This window comes from Cebus imitator, unplaced genomic scaffold, assembly GCF_001604975.1.
Source record: "Cebus imitator isolate Cc_AM_T3 unplaced genomic scaffold, Cebus_imitator-1.0 Scaffold119, whole genome shotgun sequence".
NCBI lineage: Eukaryota > Metazoa > Chordata > Mammalia > Primates > Cebidae > Cebus > Cebus imitator.
This window is the reverse complement of record NW_016107434.1, coordinates 989,100-1,011,116: the sequence shown is the minus strand read 5'-3', so window position 1 is coordinate 1,011,116 and position 22,017 is coordinate 989,100. Positions and strand designations below refer to the sequence as shown.

The 22,017-nt window shown below is 36.9% G+C and overlaps 1 protein-coding gene and 1 pseudogene across 4 annotated transcripts in view; both read left to right on the top strand.

Moving 5' to 3' along the window:
• Positions 1–22,017, top strand: part of CDIN1 (CDAN1 interacting nuclease 1) — a 275,096-nt gene that overhangs the window by 20,324 nt on the left and 232,755 nt on the right. Inside the window, exon 1 of one of the 4 annotated variants that reach the window (XM_037742368.1) lies at positions 5,887–7,223. The exons of the other annotated variants lie outside the window; for them this stretch is intronic. Coding sequence (XP_037598296.1) covers positions 7,219–7,223 — 5 coding nt within the window. The 5' untranslated portion in view covers positions 5,887–7,218. Of the gene's footprint in view, positions 1–5,886; positions 7,224–22,017 lie in introns of those variants that run through there. 4 annotated transcript variants of the gene reach the window in all.
• Positions 11,886–17,265, top strand: LOC108311874 (annotated as a pseudogene).

The following is a 22,017-nucleotide window of genomic DNA, read 5'->3' as shown; positions in this document are numbered from 1 at the left end:
GCATTCAGTGAATTCTTGCTAACTTTCTGATGTGGGCCAGTGCTTATTTTTATGATCTCCTTTGAGGAGATGACGACTTTGACGCATGCTTTTTTTTTTTTTTTTTTTTTTTTTTTTCTGTGATTTCTTTTTTTCTTTTTTTTTTTTTTTTTTTTTTTTTTTTTTTTGGCCATTATTGTTCTAACTAGTACTCTACAAAGTACTTACTATTCTTTCCTGAAATTGTTACTTAAGCTGCCACTCTCTGGTTCAAGATATTTAAGTCCTATTTAAAAATATTAAAATATTCAGTAGGCAGCTAAGTGCTTGGTCTACTGTTCTACTTAACACTAAATGAAAGTAAAATACAACACAGACATGGAGACATTTGTTGTATTTTAGCATATGAAGCAATGGCTGTGTAAACCTTAACCTTGTAATTTTGTGAGTTCTACTTTGTCATGTAGCTGTAAGGGTGATCAAAATAAATCACGGGAGGTGAATAAATATTTTCTAGTGCTTTCTCAGTGCTCTCAGAAGTGATGCTTGATCCATGATATTTTAGTAAGTGTATTAAATAAAACAATATGATGTACACTGTGTCAAATCTGATAAATTATTCGGTATAGGACATTTATACAACATATGTTGAGCTGCTACATGAACAGCTTAATGACTATAAATTATGTTAATCTGTCTTGCCATCTTTATATTTTGTTAAAAATTGCACTATTTGTATTATAGTTATTTATATATTTGCGGGTTGGGCAGGGCTAAGAAGAAGGCTTAAGAAAGGTGCAGGTCAGCTCCACGATGTTCTGACAGTGATCCAGGGCTCCTCAGCTGTGCAGTGTACATAACACAGATGTTGGGGAGTCATCTGTCAGCCATGCCTCTCCTATGGAGTTAAAGTTCTAGAGGGAAAAGAATTTGACACAGTGCTGTCACTGTTACATTTTCACAATAGAAGAGCATGCAAATATTGAACCTCCTGCTTAGCAATAGTGCCCTGTCTAATGTCTGTGCTGGTTAGAATAAAAAATCATGGGTGCATCTTGGGCTCAGAGATCTGACAAAGGTCATGCTATGTTGGGCATTTGAATTGGAAATTGTCTGGACTTAGATTTTATAAAGCTCCCACTGTTGTGTGTGGGGAGAATTTCAGCAGGGTTTTGTCCCTGGAGAGGCCTCTTAGGCCCTTTTCTGTCCTATGAATGAATTTAGATGTGAGGGTTACTCCTGCCTTAAAACTGTTAAGTTCATTTTGCATACATCCCTAGAGAGAAAAACTGGCAGATGCTTTTGTCTTGGAAGTGTTTAAAAGAAAACTGCAGAGCAGGAACAAGAGAGAAAAGGGGCCCTGTGTGGAGTCCCAGAACATTTTGGAAATGGCCAATATGCAGTTTTCATCAGTGTGAAGGCGGGGTGCAATATGGTGCCTGTAGCTCACAAGGGAATATGAATGTTGATTAAGCATACTCCCAGGCTTTGAAATTCTGAAAGCAGTGTCAGAATAATGGATGTTGAGCAAATGTCAAGCATTTGTTAATTTCTCTGTTATTTGGAGTTTATCTACCATGATCAATCAAATAAACTAGTGCTTCTCTCTTGTGGCATGTGTCATTGATATGGTGATTAGGTGGCTAGAGAGACCTTCTGCTTTTTTTCCAGGTAACAGATTATAAATGAGTAGACAGACCTTTTCAGTTAAAGATTTGTTTATGGCTTGGTTTAGTGAAATTTGTATATTCACTGAGCACTTTGGTGGCAGTGTAAAAATCCACAACCACATGTCAAAGACATTAATTCTGGTGCCATGTACACCAGGAGAACTAGTAGTAGAGTCATGTTTTCCATCAAAGTATAGTTTTCAGTAATTTATAAAACTTTGATGTAAAACTGGACAAAAGAAATGGGTCCTAGATGAATTCTTACCTCAACATTTGTAGATAGACTTTTCAATCCATTTTTATTTGTCTTTTTCCCTATTTCAATGGTTAATTCTAAGTTAGTCATTGACTTTTACTCTGGAGTGACGGACAGTAAATAGATCTGTTTCATGTGATTCAACATGATTTCTTTTATTTTTAGGAAGTAATGCTACAGTGTTTTGATGTCCCAAATAGGGTTATTAAAAAAAAAAAGGAGTAAAAGGTTCCTTTCAGCATTTACTTAACTGTGGATTATTGTGCAGTGCTAACATTCTGCAGTGTGAGGAGTTGGTTCCCTTTTAGAATGTGAATGACCTTACCAACCGGGATTTCATTAGGGGTTGAGACTAGGTACCATGTGTAAGTGTCCTACCCTTGAGGACAGGTTAACTTGAACTGAAAGGGGGTCTTTATGTGACATTTTAGTGGCTGGAATCAAGGCAGGTTTGTGATTGCAGATTTGGCCTTTTTCTATCCCCCGTTTTCTTTTTGTAATCTTAGGCGTGTAGCTTACATAATTCAGATGGAGACTAGTGTAACACTTACCAACCTCGACCATGTCAAACAGGTGCCTCTGTGATCTTTGGCATGGATATTTTTGCAAAATTGGACCTACTGAGGTGATCAGTCACCTGTTGTTAAACCTCATGAACTTCTCTTTCTGGGGATTCACAACTGAGCCGCCACACGGCATTGTTAAACACCAGTGAACTAACTACTTGTGTGATTTGTGGAGCTCTTTGGGTTTCTCAGTCTGCCATGAGGTCACAAATATGGCAGTTTCCAAAGCAGAACATTTTTATCTTCCTCTTCAAGCTAAGCTGCTTTATCTTAACTGTCTACATTAGGCCTTGCCTTTGGCCTTCTCTGTGATTGGAATTCCTAACCCTGTGAGTAAAATCCTCGTGTCCTGCCTGGCACACAGCGCCAGTGAGCTCTACCATTGTACTGCCTCCAGCATCATAAAAATAGACAGCAGTGCTGACTGACTTTTCTAGGCTGCCCTCTGAAAATTCATCATGAACATGACCCGATCACAGTATCACTGAATCATTAACTTGCACCAGACACCAAAACACTCAGGCTTTTTTTGATAGGCAGCTCTCAATTTTTGTTTTTTGTATTCATAGCGATAAAGCTACTATTACTACTATTACTACTAATTGAGATTAGGAATACATGAAAAAGTCTTGATAGGGTGCTGAAAAATTATTATGTAACAGTAAGAAGGAAAGAGTTTGAATTTCACTTGCTGTGAATTCTTAAGCGTATGTGCTCAGAGTGAATGCTACCAGCCGCTCCAGTGGGTGGTGCTGATGGTTTCGGTTGGTGGTGTGCCCTGTGCCTGCCAGGCTGTCAGCACCTACATCTTGTCTTCTATCTAACTCTTCTAATGTCCTCTAGTAACTGAACTTTCATTTTCCCTCGCATGTATTGCAACTATCAATTAGTGACTCAGTGTTTTAAAAGTGCTGTAATGAATACTGTTTCCTCCTGGGGACACACTGTAATCATAGCAAAAACACTTTTGAGACTTCTCTTTTGGCAAGTATTTTTAGAGTATGTGGCTCAGTGTCTTTGGTGCTTTGATAATGGAGACAAACAGGCATCGTTAAGTTCGAAAAAAGGAGGCTGATGTTAGCAGGTGATCGTGAATTCTAGAGACATAATTATTTTGCCATGTGTTATAATTCAGTAGCAATAAATCCCTTATTGGATGTTTGTCTGTGTTTCTAGACTTGGTGGCCACCCTGTAGTTTGGTGAGATGTAAGATGTGACTGTGAAGTTGGTTTTCTTGTGTAACTGCTAAAGTGGTTCTAAAGTGATTCTTAAAGAGATGTTATGTTTTTGAGCCATGATGGCATCATTGGTGCTAAATGTACAAACCCCACACCTTCACCAGGATCATCACTTTAACCAAAGATAATGTGAGTAAATTAGTACCTTCTTTTAGCTGAAAAACTCCATCCTGTTACTTTATCCTTGTACTTAGTAAGTGCAGACTCTCCTTCCTTAACTATTAGCCATTATTTTATGCCCACCTTTTCTTTGTGCTCCCCAAATGTAGACTAACTTCTCAGAGGCTAAAGATATACTCCCTCCTAACCTGCTTCCATTACCCATATCTCTGGTGGTTGTTTATAAGGCAGACTTCTTAAAGGAAGAAGAAAAGTGAAGGGTTAGATAATCTTCACTAGGCAGTTAATTCTTGAATGCCAGAGAGCGATCTCAATAGAGAGTTTTCAGTTAAATTTTTAATAATTTTTTATTTGCTTAGAAAGGAAGACTCTAGTAATTTTGGAATTTTATTCTATCATTTACAAAACATTTTCTTAAAACTTTCTCCCTTTTCTGATGGTACTGAGGGAGGGGGTTGGAAATACTTATTTAGGCCTCTGTTTGGGATGGTGTTTGAAATAGGATAAAACTTATTCGCTATTTATTTTTATTTTTTTTCTGTTTCCTTCTGTATCATATGAACTCCTATTCTATTATATCCTTGAAACTCAAGTTTTTTTTCTCAGCATAAAGACATAAAATTCTTCATTGTTTTGGAAGGGACTTATACCTACCGTAGAGTTGGAAGAATCACTACAAAAGGCTAAGTAAAACAAGAGAGACAGAACCCTGAAAAGAAAGTTATTGTTCATTTATTTAGCACAGTTTCTGTAGTAGGAAAGCAACATTAAACATTATTTTAAAAACTGCATTTGTGAGACATTAATAGATGCCTTACTTGGTTTATGGCAAATTGATTAAACATTTGTTTTGGTAATATTTAAATCATACAGATAGGACTTTAAGTAACTAAGTGTAAGTAAACACTATTTGATGATCAGTAATTCTGTATCTGGTTTGAAAGCTGTTTCCCCAAAACGTTATTGCAAGACAAATTTTCTGCTACAAACTTGGAAACCTTTGGAATATGTCAGGCTGAAAGGACTGGTTCGGGTGTGATCCGAAACTTGGGTGTCTTGCCTTCTGCTTCAATGCCTGGTTCCACTCTGAAGAGGGGAGTTTCACACCACTATGTGCACTTGACACATGCAAATGCTAAATACAGTCGCAGCATGAGGTCTCTGTCATTAACAGTAATTTATATAATGAAAGCCACCTGGCTGTTTTTTCTTATAATTAATTGCTTGTAAATAATAAATTTAAATATAATTTATAGTTTTCTAAATTTGATTACCATATAGACCCAACAGCAAACGTAAAAAAAATTATCAATTCCATAATTCTATGACTTTTTAAAGGTGAGCACATATACCACACACACACACAAATACACATTTTAAAGTAAATATCAGATGAAAATACTTCTGGAGAGCAGTAAGAATGTAATCAACTCCTGCTGGTTTTATTCAAGTTAGAATGCTAATTTTGAAGTAGTCTCATCACTTTTAAAAGTATTTCTACATATAGTTGAATACACTCAGAAGAAAGTATGCCTCCTTAGCAGTAAGGTAGTAAAATGCCTTTAAAAAAAGCTCTTTTCCTGTTTTATAAAATTCCAATTATGTTTTGAAAAGAGTTTCTATATGAAGAAAAAGCACTTAAGCATATATGATGATATTTCACATATTGTGGTGACAATAAGAGGTTCTTTGCCTAATAGATGTACCAAGGATATCTTAGCTTAAAACAGCATTATGGTATTTCTTTTTTGTTTATGTGGCCACATATATCAGCTGCCACAGAATTGTGTTTTCTGGCATAGAAAATGTCTAAGACACACATGGTTTAAAGAGAAGGGGGGCTTTAGAACCGTGTCCTCTGCGCTTCTCTTTCATTAGAAAAGGACAGAAGGAAGTAAGGAAGGACATAATTTATGGCTTTATGTTTAAGATTTAACTACTATTTAATGACAATTATATCAGACTTTCTCAAACTTTGAATCTGATTTCTTAAATTCATACCTTTTTCTTAAATGCATTTCTTTTAAATATCTATATTATTTTATACTATAGCAGTGAAATCACTATCATTGTCAATGTGTATCATACTTTTGTAAAGGATTAACCGATTAAAGTATTTGAGTAGCTTTGAGCTACAAATTTATAAACTGTTAAGACTTTTCCCCTTATGTGACTAGCAGCATTTTTACTTCACCATGATTTAGTAAAGTTTAGATAAATAAATAATGCTTTTTTTGTTACTTGTATTCTTTTTAAACCTGGAATTCTCTTTGTTCTTTGTAGAAACTCAACTAGATTATGAAAAACTTAGTTCTGTTAAATAGCAAAATTGCATGTTGACTGCATACAAGATTGAGAGAGTCAAGTGATTGAGGTTTCTGTGTTAGCTGGAATTGCCTATAAATAAAAAATGTGGCTTCTGTGTGTGGTCAGGGTGTGACCACCATCCGTCACCTTAATAGCAGACATCAGATTTGTTCATCACTTGGTTTCCAAGATCTAATAGTCCCTCAAGAATTTAGAATGTTGTTGACTGTCCCCATTTACATCATTGAAGGCTTTGCAACAGGTGCAGCTGTGTATACTAATTGCAGGGTGTGCCTAATCTGTCCAGAAGGGAAAGTACCTCCAAATTTGGTATCTTAAAGAGTGGAGTGACCTTTTAAAGTCCCGAAATGAGAATTGCCAACAATTCCAACAGGCTAATTATACCCACAAGGAGTTGTGAAGTGCTTTTAAGTTTTCCTATATACCTAAAAGTTTAATGAATGCTTGAAGTCATTAATATATGACAGATGCACTCCCTTTTCAAGAGCTCCTATGATAAGTTTTGATTGTAGAAGTGGGAATTTGACCTATAGCTTATCACTTGCTCATTAGCATGCTGGAGGACTACGAGTTTCTTTTGTTATTTGTTTTGACATGAGTGTTATCTTACTCCAGAATTCCATCCGCCTCCTTCTGTCTGATGATATGAAGTCACAGCAGATAACCTTGATGGTGGTTTTTTAAAAGCATCATGCATTGTGTAGTGTTACATATATTTTATATATAAATATATAGAATATGAATATATTTCTGAGCATGGGTCTTTCAAAGTTTTGATTCATTATTTTAGAAATACTGGCTCCCATGTGACTTCTGCTCTTTTTAATGGAAAAGGAACAAATATACTTTTTGGCTTATGAAGATGACTGAAAGTCTGACTTCTACATTTCCAGAAAGCCGAGTACTTTTTGAAGCAAATGAGAATAGGGGAATGATGAAGTTTGGGATTTTTTCCAGGGGACTCTGCACACACATGGAGGAAAGTATGCTTCCCAAAGAATGAACAAATGCTAGGGGTGTACCCATGAAGAGATGTGGAAATGAAGCTTAGAAGGATTTCATGTGGTAAACTCTGTGACTGTAGCACTTCAATGAAATTGCTTTTTATTATCTGGTTGAAAAATCATCCAAAATAAGCCATACAGCTTGAAGCTTAAAAAGCTCCTGGGTAAAAGCAGTCTTGGATAATTTAATTTCCTCCCACAGCAGCTCTGTATTTACCTGCTTATGATGTCTGTTTTAATTTCTTAAAAGACTGTATACCTAAACTTTATTTTTAAATGTTTTCTGTTAAATTAAAATCTCTGTTTATAGAAGTCACTATTCCCTTAACCTCTAAGGAGGTTATGTAATTTTTTTATTCCCTAAGGGTCACAGTCATATTTAGCTGTGTTCCTGTCAATTATCAGCAAGCTCTTTTTGTACAATTAGGGGGTGGTTAATTTACTCTAAGTAAGGTTGCCACCTGTCTAGGGATTAACCCAAACAGGTTGGAAGTCACAGAGTTTTGAATTGGGGTTTAAAGCAGTAGGAGTTGATTTATTAACTCTCTACTACCATTTTGGTGGGATTTTCTGGGTTGATCAGTGGTACTTGTGACAGAGGTGTTTTCTTGGTCCCTATGTTTCTGAGGTTGGAAAAGTGTGTTGCTAAAATTTTAACTGTCACCAGAAATCTGTGAACTGTAGGTATCGTCATGCTTGGTACCCATTGAAAATGAACTGGAAAGATCTTCCACTCCTCTTCGTTGTTTCCAGTCTTATAATAACTTATCAAATTGTTGGTTGGGTGGGAAGTGGCATCCCTAAATACTGTGGATAGTTTGAAGACCAGTATTGTGTTCAGTGGAAATAACATATTAACTGGTGTGTCAGGAAAATAAAACATGAAGAACATTGATGATGTGGTTCACAGGAGAACATGAGGAGGTTATTTTACAGTATTTAAGCTGTGAGAAATATCCAATTTATTAAAGAAAATGCTTTGCTTAAAAGTTTTCCATTACAATATGTAAAATAAAATAGCTTACTTCATATGACCCAATGTGTGTGTGACTGCATTCCATTTGGAGGCTGGTTCCATGAGAAGCGTGCCCACGACCATGACTGACTTCTTTGAGATCTGCCTATGTGTGTGTGTCTCTCTTTCCCTCCTTCCCTCTTAACTTCGTTTTATTTTTTCTTCTGTCCTTCCTTCCTTCATTCCAATTTAAAATTAGGTGTACTGTATGTTATATAATATTCTTTTTTCAACTGTAATCTGTTATGGATATACAATTCACATACTATAGCATTCACCCTTTTTAAGTGTATAATTCAGTCGCTTTTAGTATATTCACAAACTTGTGAGTCTGTCACTGTTATCTACTTAGAGAATATTTTATGAGCTCAAAGAGAAACCCAGTACCTGTCAGGCATGGCTCCCCATTCTCCCACTGGCTCACCTCAGTCCTAGGCAATCACTAATCTATCTGTTTCTATTGAGTTGCCTGTCTGGACATTTTATATAATCAGTATTATACAATACGACTAGCTTTAACTTAGCATAATGTTTCTGGGATTCGTTCATACTGTCTCATTTTTTCTTATTGCTGAAAATTCCGTTGTATGAATATACTGCCTTTTGTTTATCCTTTCATTAGTTTGGAGACATTTGGTTGTTTCTCGTTTTTGGCTGTTATGATTAATGCTTGTATGAACATAAGTGTATACATTTTTGTGTTGACATATGTTTTTGTTTCTCTTGGAGCAGAATTTCTGGGTCATATGGTTTAATATTTTGAGGAACCATAAACTGGTTTTCAAAGTAGGTGCGTCGTTTTACGTTTCCACGTAGGAATGTATGAGGGTTTCAGTGTCACAGAATCCTCATCAACACCTGTGTATTGTGTCCTTTTGATTATACCCTTCCTGGTGGGTATGAAGTGGTCTCTCACTGTGGTATTGATTTCTATTTCCTCAATGATTAATGATGTTGAGAATCTTTTTATGTGTTTATTAGCTATTTATATATCTTTTTTGAAGAAATGTCTATCCATATTTTTTGTTCATTTTTTAATTGTGTTGTCATTTTTATTGAGTTGAAGGAGTTCTTTCCATATTCTAGATACAAGCCTTATATATGTGGTTTGCAAGTATTTTTTTTCGAGTCTGTTGTTCTCTTTTTTACTTTATTTATGGTGTCCTTGAGTTATTCTTTTTTAAGGGTCTTACTTCCAGAAGGAAGGTATGGAAGATCAATATAGAGATATCTGTATCCTTTCTATAAAGAAAATGTTATCACTTTTTAGTGCAGTTATTATTGTTTGATACACTGTTTTGGTAAAAGTTGTTTTTCTTTAGACGATATGTTAAAAAAATACTTGGCAAGCAATCTCGTGATTGTAACTTTAAAAGTTAGGCATGTTTTAATATTTTCCCCTTTTCACTCTGCCTTTTAAAGTTATACACAAATATATATGTGTGACAGGGTCTTGGGCTCTGTTGCCTAGGCTGGAGTACAGTGACATGATTGTGGCTTCACTGTAGCCTCAACCTCATAGGTTGAAATGATCCTCCTGGCTCAGCCCCCTGAGTAGCTTGGGACCACAGGTGTGCAACCACTATGCCTAACATGTATTTGAAAATTATTTTTACAGATAGGGTCTCCCTTTTTTATCCAGGCTGGTCATGAACTCCTGTTCTCAAGGGCTCCTCCTACCTTGGCCTCCCAAAGTGGGGATTATGGCGTGAGCCAGCACACCTGCCTGGCCTATTATATCTTGATCATATCATCTGAATTGAAAATTTGATAGGAGCGATGTTAGTAAAGTGCTAAAAATAAAAACTTACGTAAAACAGTAAAAATAATATTTTTAAAAAGGACTATAATTATAAAGAATCACGAGTCTATCAACTTAAAATGAAAAACTTAGTGGACCACGTGTGGTGGCTCACATCTATAATCTAGCACTTTAAAAAGGAGATTGAGGCAGGCAGATCGCTTGAAGCCAGGAGTTTGAGAAAAAAATTAAACTCAGTTCTATTGCATTTAAAAAGTGATTAACCAGATATGGTTTATGAAATGTATTTCTTTAGCTGAGTGCTGGGAAGAGACCATCACCTTTCTTGGGCCAGAAGATCCATGTCTGGGGATCCAGACCAGCTAGGAGGTCTGGCTTCCAAAGCCAGTTTCGAGGTAGTGCTAAGAGCATGGCCCTGGGCAAATCACTTACTGTCTTGGAGCTCCATTTTGTCCATGTGGATAGAAAGAGTTCCTGTTTTTCACACAGGATGTGTTAAGCTTTTTAGAAGGATGTAGTGCCAGGATAATGCCCTGCCAATCTGGAGGCTGGTGTTTTTGTAAAGCTGTGAAAGGAAACCTTCTACAGTCTGAGAGAGAAAAGATGAGAGCTTCTCCCTTATACAGCATTCTATGTGACCACGTGCTTCAGCTCTCTAACATGTCAAAGCAGGGCATGTACTTTAGAGCTCCTCTGGCTGAATATTGTCTAAGGGGTCTCAAAGATTGGCTATCTTGCTAAAGTAGTTTATCAGCAAAATATGAGAAATGGTTCACAAACTATAATATGGGAAATATTTAATCAGTAAGTAGGTATTTGCATTAAAAACAAAACAGATGACAACTGCATCAAAGCACAGGGATAATTGCATGCTGAAATGATATTCGAGTAAAGCAAGGGGCATGTAGGAAGTCACTTCTAATTGTGGTGTTGTAGAGAAATACCTAATTGCTTGTTCCTCTTGTCACTTTGCTTCTTTTAAGTGACTTAAGCAAGGTAGATTCTTAAATTGTGCCTTTATAAATCTTTTCAGTTGTGTAATGTGAAAATTATTAATGTGTGGTTATCTAGATGTAGTTGTATAGTATATCATCTCCCTTGGATGGTTAATGAGATGGCTTTTGTGCCATTTATCTTGGAAAAAACATAGTGTTCTTTCACATCTACTTATTTTGCCACACTTTATCTTTCATTTGGATGGGTTTATATATAACTGTGTGTGAGTGTGTATGTGGTTGTGTATTTATTTTTGCTTTATGTGTAAGGATAATATATGAATCTAGTTCTCAGCTAGATTCTCTTGGCATAAACAAGGGTGGGTATCTGTTCTCTGCAGTGGCTACTCCCTTAAGAAAATTAAGTGTCCGCAGAACTGGTGACCTGTTTTTAAGAGAACTGTAACATCTTTCTAAATGAAAAATCATTCCAGCAATGTTTAATACTTGCAATTTTCTTCTGTCTGCTTTCAGAACTTACTGGCCAACCAGGTCAGACATTATTAAAGTTCAAGGGGTCCAGTGGGAAGAATAATGGTTTTTGCTACTATGAATTTTAAGTGTTGCCATTTTCATGTGTAGCATCTGTACTCACATGCCACTAAAAATATGTAGAAGTTTCAGACAAAATTCAGGGTCAAGGTTACAAGAGTGATGATGTTTCTGACTCATTCTCTTAGCATTACGTTACCCAAATTATCTGCTTACCATTCTGTAGTAAGATCCTTTTTTTTTTTTTTTGAGACGGAGTTTCACTCTTGTTACCCAGGCTGGAGTGCAATGGCGCGATCTCGGCTCACCGCAACCTCCGCCTCCTGGGTTCAGGCAATTCTCCTGTCTCAGCCTCTTGAGTAGCTGGGATTGCAGGAGCACACCACCATGCCCAGCTAATTTTTTGTATTTTTAGTAGAGACGGGGTTTCACCGTGTTGACCAGGCTGGTCTCGATCTCTTGACCTCGTGATCCACCCACCTCGGCCTCCCACAGTGCTAGGATTACAGGCGTCAGCCACCGCGCCCGGAGTAAGATCCTTTTTAACCAGTTATTTGAAAGAACTTATAAAAAGGCTTTTTTTTGGAGCGGTCTTAGCACTTTTTGGCAATTTGTTTAGGTACAGTTGGAGAATCTGTTCTGACTAAATAGGATAGCTATTGACTATCCTGTACTCAAATAGACAGTAGGGAGTGCTTTAGTTCTGAGAATAACTGTGTTTTCTACTACCAGAAGCAATGCCTTTTGAGTATAAAACCCTTGGGGAGGCTGAGTCCTGTGTCACATACTCTTTTGAGAGTCCACTCTCCAGCACATGGGAGTTGTCAACAAACAGGTGTTTGATAAATATTTGTTGAAATACTGAATAAGTGAACTAACCACCTTTTGGGAGAGGCTACTAAATGTGTAGCTATTTAATGTACTTTGGTGGGTTTAATGAGATGAAGAGAGACTGAGAAGGAAACTTACACAGAATTATCATGGGTTGGTTGAATGAATATAGGTATCCCTACATCTCTTTTGAAATGAAATGAAATGTCCATACCTCGTAAAGTCAACTGCTTTTAAAATTTTCTTAGTGTTATCATTATCTTGGAGAATAGGAGAAACAGAGTTTGTGTTTTGGGAAATCAAATACTTCATTACTAAATTTGGTAAATGTTTTACTAAACGGAATTGATTGTGTCTTGTTCTAAAAATATCAGCAAGGTGTTTGCATTTTATCAAATGAGTATGAAGTTGTTTTATTGGTGGTATCTCTAGCCCTACATTCTGCTATTCATCAATGGTGGTTATGAAATGAAATTCATAATTATTAGAGGCAATTCAAAGGAATAACGTATAGTAGTAGTTTAAAATGGCTTGTTTGTTGGATCAGTTAAGTGGGTCAAGACAACTTTGAAGTTGTGAAGAAACTTTTACCCATGGTACATTGTTCAGAATTGTAACAGCTTCATTTATGATTGTTGAGTTCACTTGGATAGAGTGCTGTGCCCATGATAGAAACTGTAGTTTTTCCCAGGTGTCTATTTTCTCATTCTTCTGGTATGATAGAATCCTCCATTTTTGACCAGGAACATGACTTCCAAGAACAGAGGCATCTTTGTATATTTCATGGCCATGGAACTGAGTTCTGGCTATTGCAGAGAAGCATAAGTTTCATGTGGCAGCTTAGTTTCATGTGGAGGCTTCCTTAAGAGACAGCCCTTGTCTCTCTTCTTCAAGATACTTTATCAATCTTGCTTTCTGGAATGCACATGCCACAGTCTTAATCGTGGGCTGATAGAGGGGTGAGCTGAGAGGAGCCTGGGTCCCAAGGACTTCCTGGAGAAAAATTGCTATAGTGGAAGAGGCCGATCTTATGGGGAAAGACAAATATCCCTGACTTACCTAATTCATAGTTATTTGGGATCATATTTTCTATCCCTTGTGGGTGAACCTCACCCCATCTATGTAGAGATAGACGGGCTGGGTTTTATCAGATTGGATTCCTAGGATATAAGGTCACAATGAGGCTGCATGAGACCAAGTTTCTCACCATATTCAGAGCTGTTTTAAAGTCCATGCCTTACGATTGCTGGTGAGTCATGTAGCGTTTCACTGAGCTTGGCATGTTGATACTTCCCTGGTTCTGGATTTGGTCTGACTATGTCAGGACTCATATATGGCTTTCACAAATTGCCTGCAATGACTAGTCTGCATCATCTTCCTGGGTATTGTAAAGGTAGAGAGTTGGGTTAGGGAGAGGTAACTGAGTATATAAGCAACAGGTCACAGTGCTCTTTTTAGGCATTATTATTTTTATTCTGGCCATGAACATCTTTTCCCTGAGAAAATGTTTCCATGAGTCTCACTATTTGTTGATATCTTAAAAGATAACAGTTGGTTGCTTGAATATTGTATATTGTAGCCATTCTATCAAAATTAAAGCAGAGGCCAAAACATACTAGGCTTTTCTTCTGTATTTGATATAGCCAAAATTTCTAAGACTTAAAAATTAATTAGTAGCACACACTCTCTTAATCTTCTTGTGAAGCTTAAAATCACTAACTATTAGTCACCACAGTGTTTGGAAGCAAAACAGCTCTTTTAGCAATGGCATCTCTATTATGTGTTCACATGTTGTCTCAATGCCCATTCATTGTCTGTGTCTGTGAGTTGTAGTGTTTTTACATTTTCCCTTAAAATGGATGTGTGTGTTTGGTATGCGGGTGTTAGGGAATGAGAAGAGGAGGGTCATTCTTCATGAAGTCATCACTTGGAAGGCCAATATGTGCAAGTCACCGTGCTAAATATTGTTGATGTAACATTGGACCAGTGGGAAAATATAGAGTATCAATGAGGGAAAATGGATGTGTGGACAGAAAAACATAAGTGGCTTGACGTAGACTCTTCCTTCTCATTATCTGGAATTCATGTCTAATCTTTTAGCCACCAGGCTGAGGGCACATCATAGACATGGTGGAAAGGTGAACTGGAGGAGTTGAGTCTCGGGGATTTGAAGGTGCCACATTGAGTTTTTAGAGGTTCTATATCATTTTAGAACTAGATGCTTCTGTGTATGTTTTGGTAATTTTTTTCTAAGCCTACATTATCTAGTCTGCATAGAGTAATATCAGCCTTCAGCAACTTTTATCCAGTGTTGTTGCAAGAATATAAGGCAGATGAAATTGTAAAAGCATTATACCTTTTTATATTTCAGAATGAAAACTATTTTTAAAAATTATTCTATTGGGGCATAGGCATGTGAGCTGGTTGGAGTTGCCGTGGTAGGAACAATTGGGCCAAGTAGGGGACAACATGTTGCTTTTCGAGGAGCAGGTAAACATCTAAAGGAACTGGTTTAAATCCTAATGCCAAAGTATGACAAGAAATTGCTCCTGGAAATACCAGTGCCACCCTAGTAACACATGGAACTAAAAGCTCTTTGCGTAAAACAGCAGCTATATCAGGTGCTCATCCTGAGGATAATGTGAGCTCTCAGAAGGTATTTGTAAAGACTATGAAGTGATGTATTCTTCGTCTTGTGAAACCACAAGAAATACTATAGGCATTGAGGAATCAACTGAAGAGATGATTTTAGGACCAGAAGATCTGAGTTACCAAATATATGATGATTCTGGAGAAAGCAATTCAGTAGTTTCTACAGAAGACCTAAAAGAATGTCTGAAGAAACAATTAGAATTCTGTTTTTCACGAGAAAATTTGTCAAAGGATCTTTACTTGATATCTCAAATGGATAGTGATCAGTTCATCCCAGTTTGGACAGTTGCCAACATGGAAGAAATAAAAAAGTTGACTGTAGACCCTGATCTAATTCTTTTTTAAGTGTTAAGATTTTCTCCCATGGTGCAAGTTGATGAGAAGCGTAAGAAAGTGAGACCAAGTCATAGGCATTGTATTATAATTCTTAAAGAGATTCCTGAAACAACACCAGTAGAGGAAGTGAAAGCTTCATTCAAAAGAGAAAACTGCCCCAAAGTGATAAACCGTGAGTCTGCACACAGTAGCAACTGGTGTATCACTTTCTAGTCGGACAAATATGCACAACAGGCTTTTAAGTACTTAAGAAGTTAAAACATTTCAGGGCAAGCCAGTTGTGCAAGGATAAAAGCCATCAGTATATTTTTTTGTTGTTGTTGTTGTTAGGAATGGTTATCGATTAATGGATTCCAGTATCTATAGTTAGTCCATTCAAACTCAAGCATGGTATACTTCCCCAGTCTTTATGCAGCTCTATGTAACCCTCGCCAACAGTACTCGGTCTATGGTATTGTGCTTCAGTCTTGGTCTCCAAATCCTACAGCTTACTTTGAGACACCACTGGCTCCCTTTTCCCAGTGGTGGTTTTGTGAATGGCTTTAATTCACCAGGATTGTATAAAACAAATGCTATGAGTATGGGTCGACCATTCCAAAAAAAAAAATGTGTGAAGCCTCATTTTAGGTCATCCAATGGTTCAGAACACTCAGCAGAGGGCTCTGTATCATTGGGGGGGATGGACAGTTGAACAGATCTAGTTCAAGAAACTTTCCAACTACATGGCGTAACCGTATAGTAACTGGTTATCAGGAGCAAATTTACCTTCAAAAGGAGACTTCCATTTTGCAGATGGAACAGAATGGGGAATATGCTAGGGAAGGAGAACTCTTTTCAGAGGCCAAAGACGAAGAGAATGTGATGATTTCAAGACCTCATCCTTCAACAGCTGAATCAAAGACTCCAACTCCAAAGTTTGACTTACTAGCCTCAAATTTTCCACCTTTACCTGGAAGTTAATCAAGAATGCCAGGTGAACTCATTTTGGAGAATAGGATATCTGATGTTAAAGGTGTCTGCAAAGAAAAGGGTAATGGAAAGTTGAGAGTTAGTTGCCCAGTGCCTGCAGATGAGCAGACAGAATGCACTTCTGGCCAGTAACTCAGTATGAGTACCAGTTCTCCATGTGCAGCTGATCTTACTGCCTTAAGCACAACTCAGCAAGAGAAGGATCTACTAGAGCATTCCTCTGTTCAGAAGGATGGTCTCAACCAGATGAATAGACCAGTTTCTCCTCCAACTACTGCAAAGCTATCAAGGGCAAGTACTGCTTCACCATGTAATAGTAACATAAATGCAGCTACAGCTGTGGCTCTACAGGAACCCCGGAAGTTAAGTTACGTTGAAGTGTGTCAGAAGCGCCCTAAAGAGCCATCTTCAGTTCTTGTGTAGCAGCTTCGGGAACTTCACTCCAATGTATTGTCTCCCACCAAAAATGAAGATAATGGAGCTCCTGAGAAGTCCATTGAGAAACCATGTGAGAAGCCAGCAGCAAGGGCTAGTAATGTTTATTCTGGCTTCTGAGGCAATACCATTCCCAGGGGAGAACAGCTGGAAAAATCACAGAGCAGAGACGCCAGTTTAGCCATAGGGCTCTACCTCAGGGAGTGACTCGAGCTAATGACATAAGAGCAGTATGTGCCACCCATATCGCCAAAGTAAAAAACAGTCAAAACAACCAAACTATTCAAAAACTTCACTTTCTTTCTGTTAAACTGGAGCTGTGGCTATATTGAATTGTTTTGGAGGGTAGGGGGTAGCCAGGAAGGTAACAGGAGAAAGCATATCCTTAAATCATTGTGGATTTTGGAGTTGTGAGGAATAGGATCCCAAAATTCACCTCTAATGTGATTTTTAAATGCTAGAGGATTCCTATCTATCTATCTACATATATATACATACACACACATATAAAAAGTAAAAGTTTTCTTTTTTGTTTTGTTTTGTTTTAATTTGCAGAGATTTGTTGCCAGGTTAGCTTGACTAAAAAAAAAAAAAAAAAAAAAAAAAAAAAAAAAAAGGGACATTATATGTCCTTCAGTATAGGAGATGAGGGAGTGAGAGGAAATATTTTTTGAAGAAGCATTTCTGTAAAATTAGAAATTGCTTTTTAGAATCTATTTACAGTTTGGCTTGGAGAATGCCATGTCTGACTATATGGCCTTGTATTGCAAAGCAGATCAGTAGCTGGGGTGGCTATTGTGGGTGTGAGTATGTACAAGAGCGATTGAAGCCAAATCTGTTGTCATGTGGTAAATGATTTGAAAACTGAATGTAACACTTGAGTGGATTCTTTTCTAGTTGGAAATTTAGTCTTTCTGACCTTACTAATATTTCATTCAACAAGTTGTGAAACTCTGATTGTACTTGGAGATGTGACTACCAATTGGTTTGATATTCAAGGAAGAATGGGGATTATTCGAAAAACTGAAAATTTCATCTTGGACCTCAGTGCATAGGCCAAATGGAATTCAGAGGTTTAAACTCCCCTTTAATTTTCCCCACCCTAAAATGGGAAACAAAATTTTTTTTCTCACTCCATTTTTCACTCTCTGTTCTTTACCACTCCAAAAGCAAAATAACCAACTACCTACTGAATTGTGTGTTTGTAATTGCTTTGACCAGTCTAGTCAAATCATATAAATTGTGCTAAATTTCAGAAGTGAACGTTGATGTATTTACTCTTCCGTTCACATATTTAGAATTTTAGGTCCTGGGATGGTGGGGCAGACTGACCCTACAGTAATTTATTTGTTGTTAGTGTTAAAGGTGAAACATTATAATGGACTTTTAAGTGTTAAGCAGTGTAGAAGTAAAATATATTTTTTTAAAGGCTTACTTTTTGAGGGGACTTATTTCTGTTTACAATGTATTTACCACGTTTCTTCCCTTTTCCCCCACATCCAAAAAATACAGTTTGGAATTGACTGAAACAGAATCAGCAAGTCATGGGATATTTTAGTAAAGATAAGAAAGATGGTTGATGAAAATTAATGCATAATTTTTCAGTTAATAAAGTTGTAGCTTTTACATACGAAATAGACAAGTCTACATGCTGTTATTTAGAAAATGGCTAAAATATTAAAAACTGTATTGTGTTCATCTGTTTTAAGTCAGACCATATTTAGAGTTCTTTGTAAGGTGAGTTTTATTTTTCTTTTAAGGGTTAGTTTGTAATAGTAAGAATTGTCCCATATGTTAGTGAATTACATATGTATAAATTAAAAATGTAAATTGTGAACCCTCAAAAGCACCATGGTGACATAGAGTAAATGTCTTAGTAATATATTAAAGTGAATGTAAGTGGTGGTTAAAATTACATTACTGTGAAATTCATCTTCCAGCTCTAAGCTTTGGAGATACATATTAGTGGTTAACTGGTAAGAGCTTTGAAAATATTTCACATATCTGTACAAGCCACAATTACTATTTCATTGACTTATTATTAGCTTGGCAGTTGCTTTTGATTTGATTTTTTTATGTCATGGTATATATATTTACTCAGTTTGAAACTATTCATTTCTATACACTATTTTAAAAAATTACCTACTAGGTGAAACATGCAGTAAAACTATCTGTGCTGAAATTTGGGGGAAGTTTAGGTCCTTTAAAAAAAAGTATTAATTATTGACTACATCTATAATAAAAGTGCTTATTTTGGTTTACTAAGATAATGCAGTTGGTGGAAATGATAAACATTTTAAGTGTTAACATCCTTTGAATGCATTGGATTTCAGAGAATAAACATTTTGTAAAAATTAAAAAAATTATTCTGTTGGCCTCCCTTTTAGATGGGCAAATTCATTGGTGCTAGCCATTCAAAATTGTGTGAAGGGCAGTATCTGACATAATTATAATATTTAGGGAAAGTATTTGTTGGGTGACCTCACAATAAGTTCAGGTTTTTCTTTTTTTAGCTCCAAGGGCTTTTAATAGAATTGCTTTGGTCTAGGAATTCATGATAGACTAAATGAAATCCTTCAGTCTGCTGGATTTAGTGAAACCATAAATTAGCCTCATGGTGAATGCATCTTTCTTTTTCCTGTTTCATTTGATACAATTCACTGAAATGATGACTACCTATAAGTGGTTAGAATTTTATGTGTGGAAAACTTGAAGAGAAAAACTTTTCAAAGTGAAGTGTTTGTTTCTTTCATCATGGTGTCACCCTCTTTTGATCTTTTTCATTGTGCTTATGCTTAAAAATAGATTTCAGTATATGTTCCCTAATGGTAAGAGTTTATATGCAAAATAGGTTTTCTGCCAATTTTACTGTCACATATAGGGTGAAACTGGGGGTGACCCAGTTTTCCTCATTGGGCTTGAGGGAGGGGTGGGGACAGTTGGACCTGTCTATAGACCTCCCTCTCTACTCTTTAACTAAAAATGTGGCACAAAGTGGTAGGAAGGAAACCTAAGCAGATGTCTCATTGGCAGGCCAACGTGGAGTACTGAGAGGCAGTGTTCGTAGCAGCACGGCAGCTGTGGGGACCTCTGTCATGGGGAGCAGGGCCCAGCAGTCAGGTTGGCTTTGGTGACAGGTTCCTGGCATGAGCAAATTCTTGAGTAACTGTAATTCTAGCTAGATTTCTAAAGACAAGACCTACATACACAGGAGAGCTGGGAAGCACTGTATTTCACCGAAGCGGCCTGTGGTTGTAGACTTGAGGAAATATAAGGGGCCAGGGTAACAGCAAATGGTACTTATCTTTGGGTGCCAGAGTATTTGGCCAGAGGTACACACATTCTTCCCACCTGACGTTAGGGCTGGTCAGGAAGTTGTGGGCAGACCCCAGGGTAAGGTCAAGTAGCTCTAGCAGGAACGGGGCAGAGCCTGGCCTTTTAGTCAGGGGCAGGGAGCACTTCCCCAGTTGGGTCCTGTCTTGAATCACGTCAGTGTTTGTATCAGGGAAGGCAGCCTTTCTGACTTCCTCTGATCTGGAGAGGCCATTTTGATGCTGAGAAGATAATTGAAGCTTCTTATATCAAATTGAGCCATTTCTAAATATTGAGACACATAGTTGCATGGAGCTGCTGATGTGCAGGGTACACATTCAGATTTGGGGAGAATCTAATATAATCTAATGCAATGTAAGCCGCAGTTCTATAAAATTTTGCAGGTTTTTTTTTTTTTAGGACGTTTGCAGCTTTTGGGATATGAATTTTGTGTTTTTTGGTTGGGTTGTGTTATTTTGAGAACAGACATGAAACCCAGTCACATTTTTAGGATATTGTATGTATGCCAAAGGAAATGTATGTTTTTTTCCCCTGAAATTTTTATTTCTTATGTAAATAGCATTAAAATCAGGGAAAAAAAAGATGAAGAAATCAATTATAAACCAAAACCCATACTTTTTTTATTTTTTTTAAACAATTGTGCCTTCGATTTTAGATCTTGGGCATAGGCTTACTTGAGACTGTAATTATAAATGTACTATCAATATAACTTTATATATTTTTTTTACTTTAAATTTTATTCACTTACAGCCAATAGTTGCATGTTAACTTTGTCGAGTGATGAACTCAGATCTGCCAAATTGAACTTTGATTTTGAATGGTGAATTTTAGGGTAAAAATGACTTTGTGTTTAGGCTCCATTCTTTTGGCAGGTGTTGCAGTGGGGGTAACCGGTTGTTGGACGCCATCGGCAGAAGGCTCAGTACCCTGGACAGGTCCTGGAAGTTGCTGTAGGGTGAGGGGAGCACTCCTGTGGTATGGTTGGGACTTTGTTCTTGGTTATAAGGCCTCTGAACTTGATTTTCTGGTTCTGTGGTAAATTCCGTGAGATGTCTAAAACCTTTAGTAAATTTCCGTTTTTCTTAAAACTAGATTGAGTAGATTAAGTTGTTTGCAACTAAGCATCTTGTGAAACATTGGCATATTGGTTCTTGAAAGTAATCTGTTTTATCATTTGGAAACAGTCATTAAGAACCTGGAGTCTAAGGGCAAACTGCCTGTATTCAATATGCTGGCTGTGTTAATTTGGAGAAGATACTTCACTTTTCTCACTTAGTTTCTTCAGAAAACACGACTATTATTATAGTGATGATAATTAAATAAAACAGTACCTGGTAGCTAATAAGTGTTTCCCCAGTGTTACCATCTTTATTATCATGCTCATCATGACAGTAGGTATTTATTGAACACCTTTTCTTTATTAGAGTTCAACAGAAATGGGTAAAAGTTACAAATCGGATATTGTAGCAAAACTTGGTATATAACAAAGCCTAATTGTATTGTGCATACTCTTAATGACAGCTCCATCTCTGCTTATTCTCTGGTTTCCCTTAAGACACATAGAGAAGCAGGGAAGGTATTTATAGCCGTCTAAGATTGGATTTATTGAATGAACGACAGTAAGTGCTGAGAATAACTGATAAAAGGATTTGATTGTGAATCAAGAATAAAAGGCTTGTGGTAAGATTTAGAATTGTGTGTTTAGTAAGAGAAGAGCTTAAAGCATTGTAAGGCATTCCATTTGTTGTTTTAACATTGTCAGCATGTATTATTAAAGTGGGTGGTTATAGAATAATTATAATCCATATCATGATGATGATGATGTTTTTAGAGAAGATTGAAAATCTACAGTTTTTTTCCAAACAAAGTAAGGAAAACATGTCATTTACTGGGGCTTCAAATAGTTTGCTTGACCTCATGAGAGTACTACTGTGGTTATTTAAAGGAAAGACATGTTCAGTAAGGTACTTTTATGCAAATTTTTGCATTTCCTTGTTGAATTCTTAAAAGTATCAGCTTAGTAATTGGGGGTTGG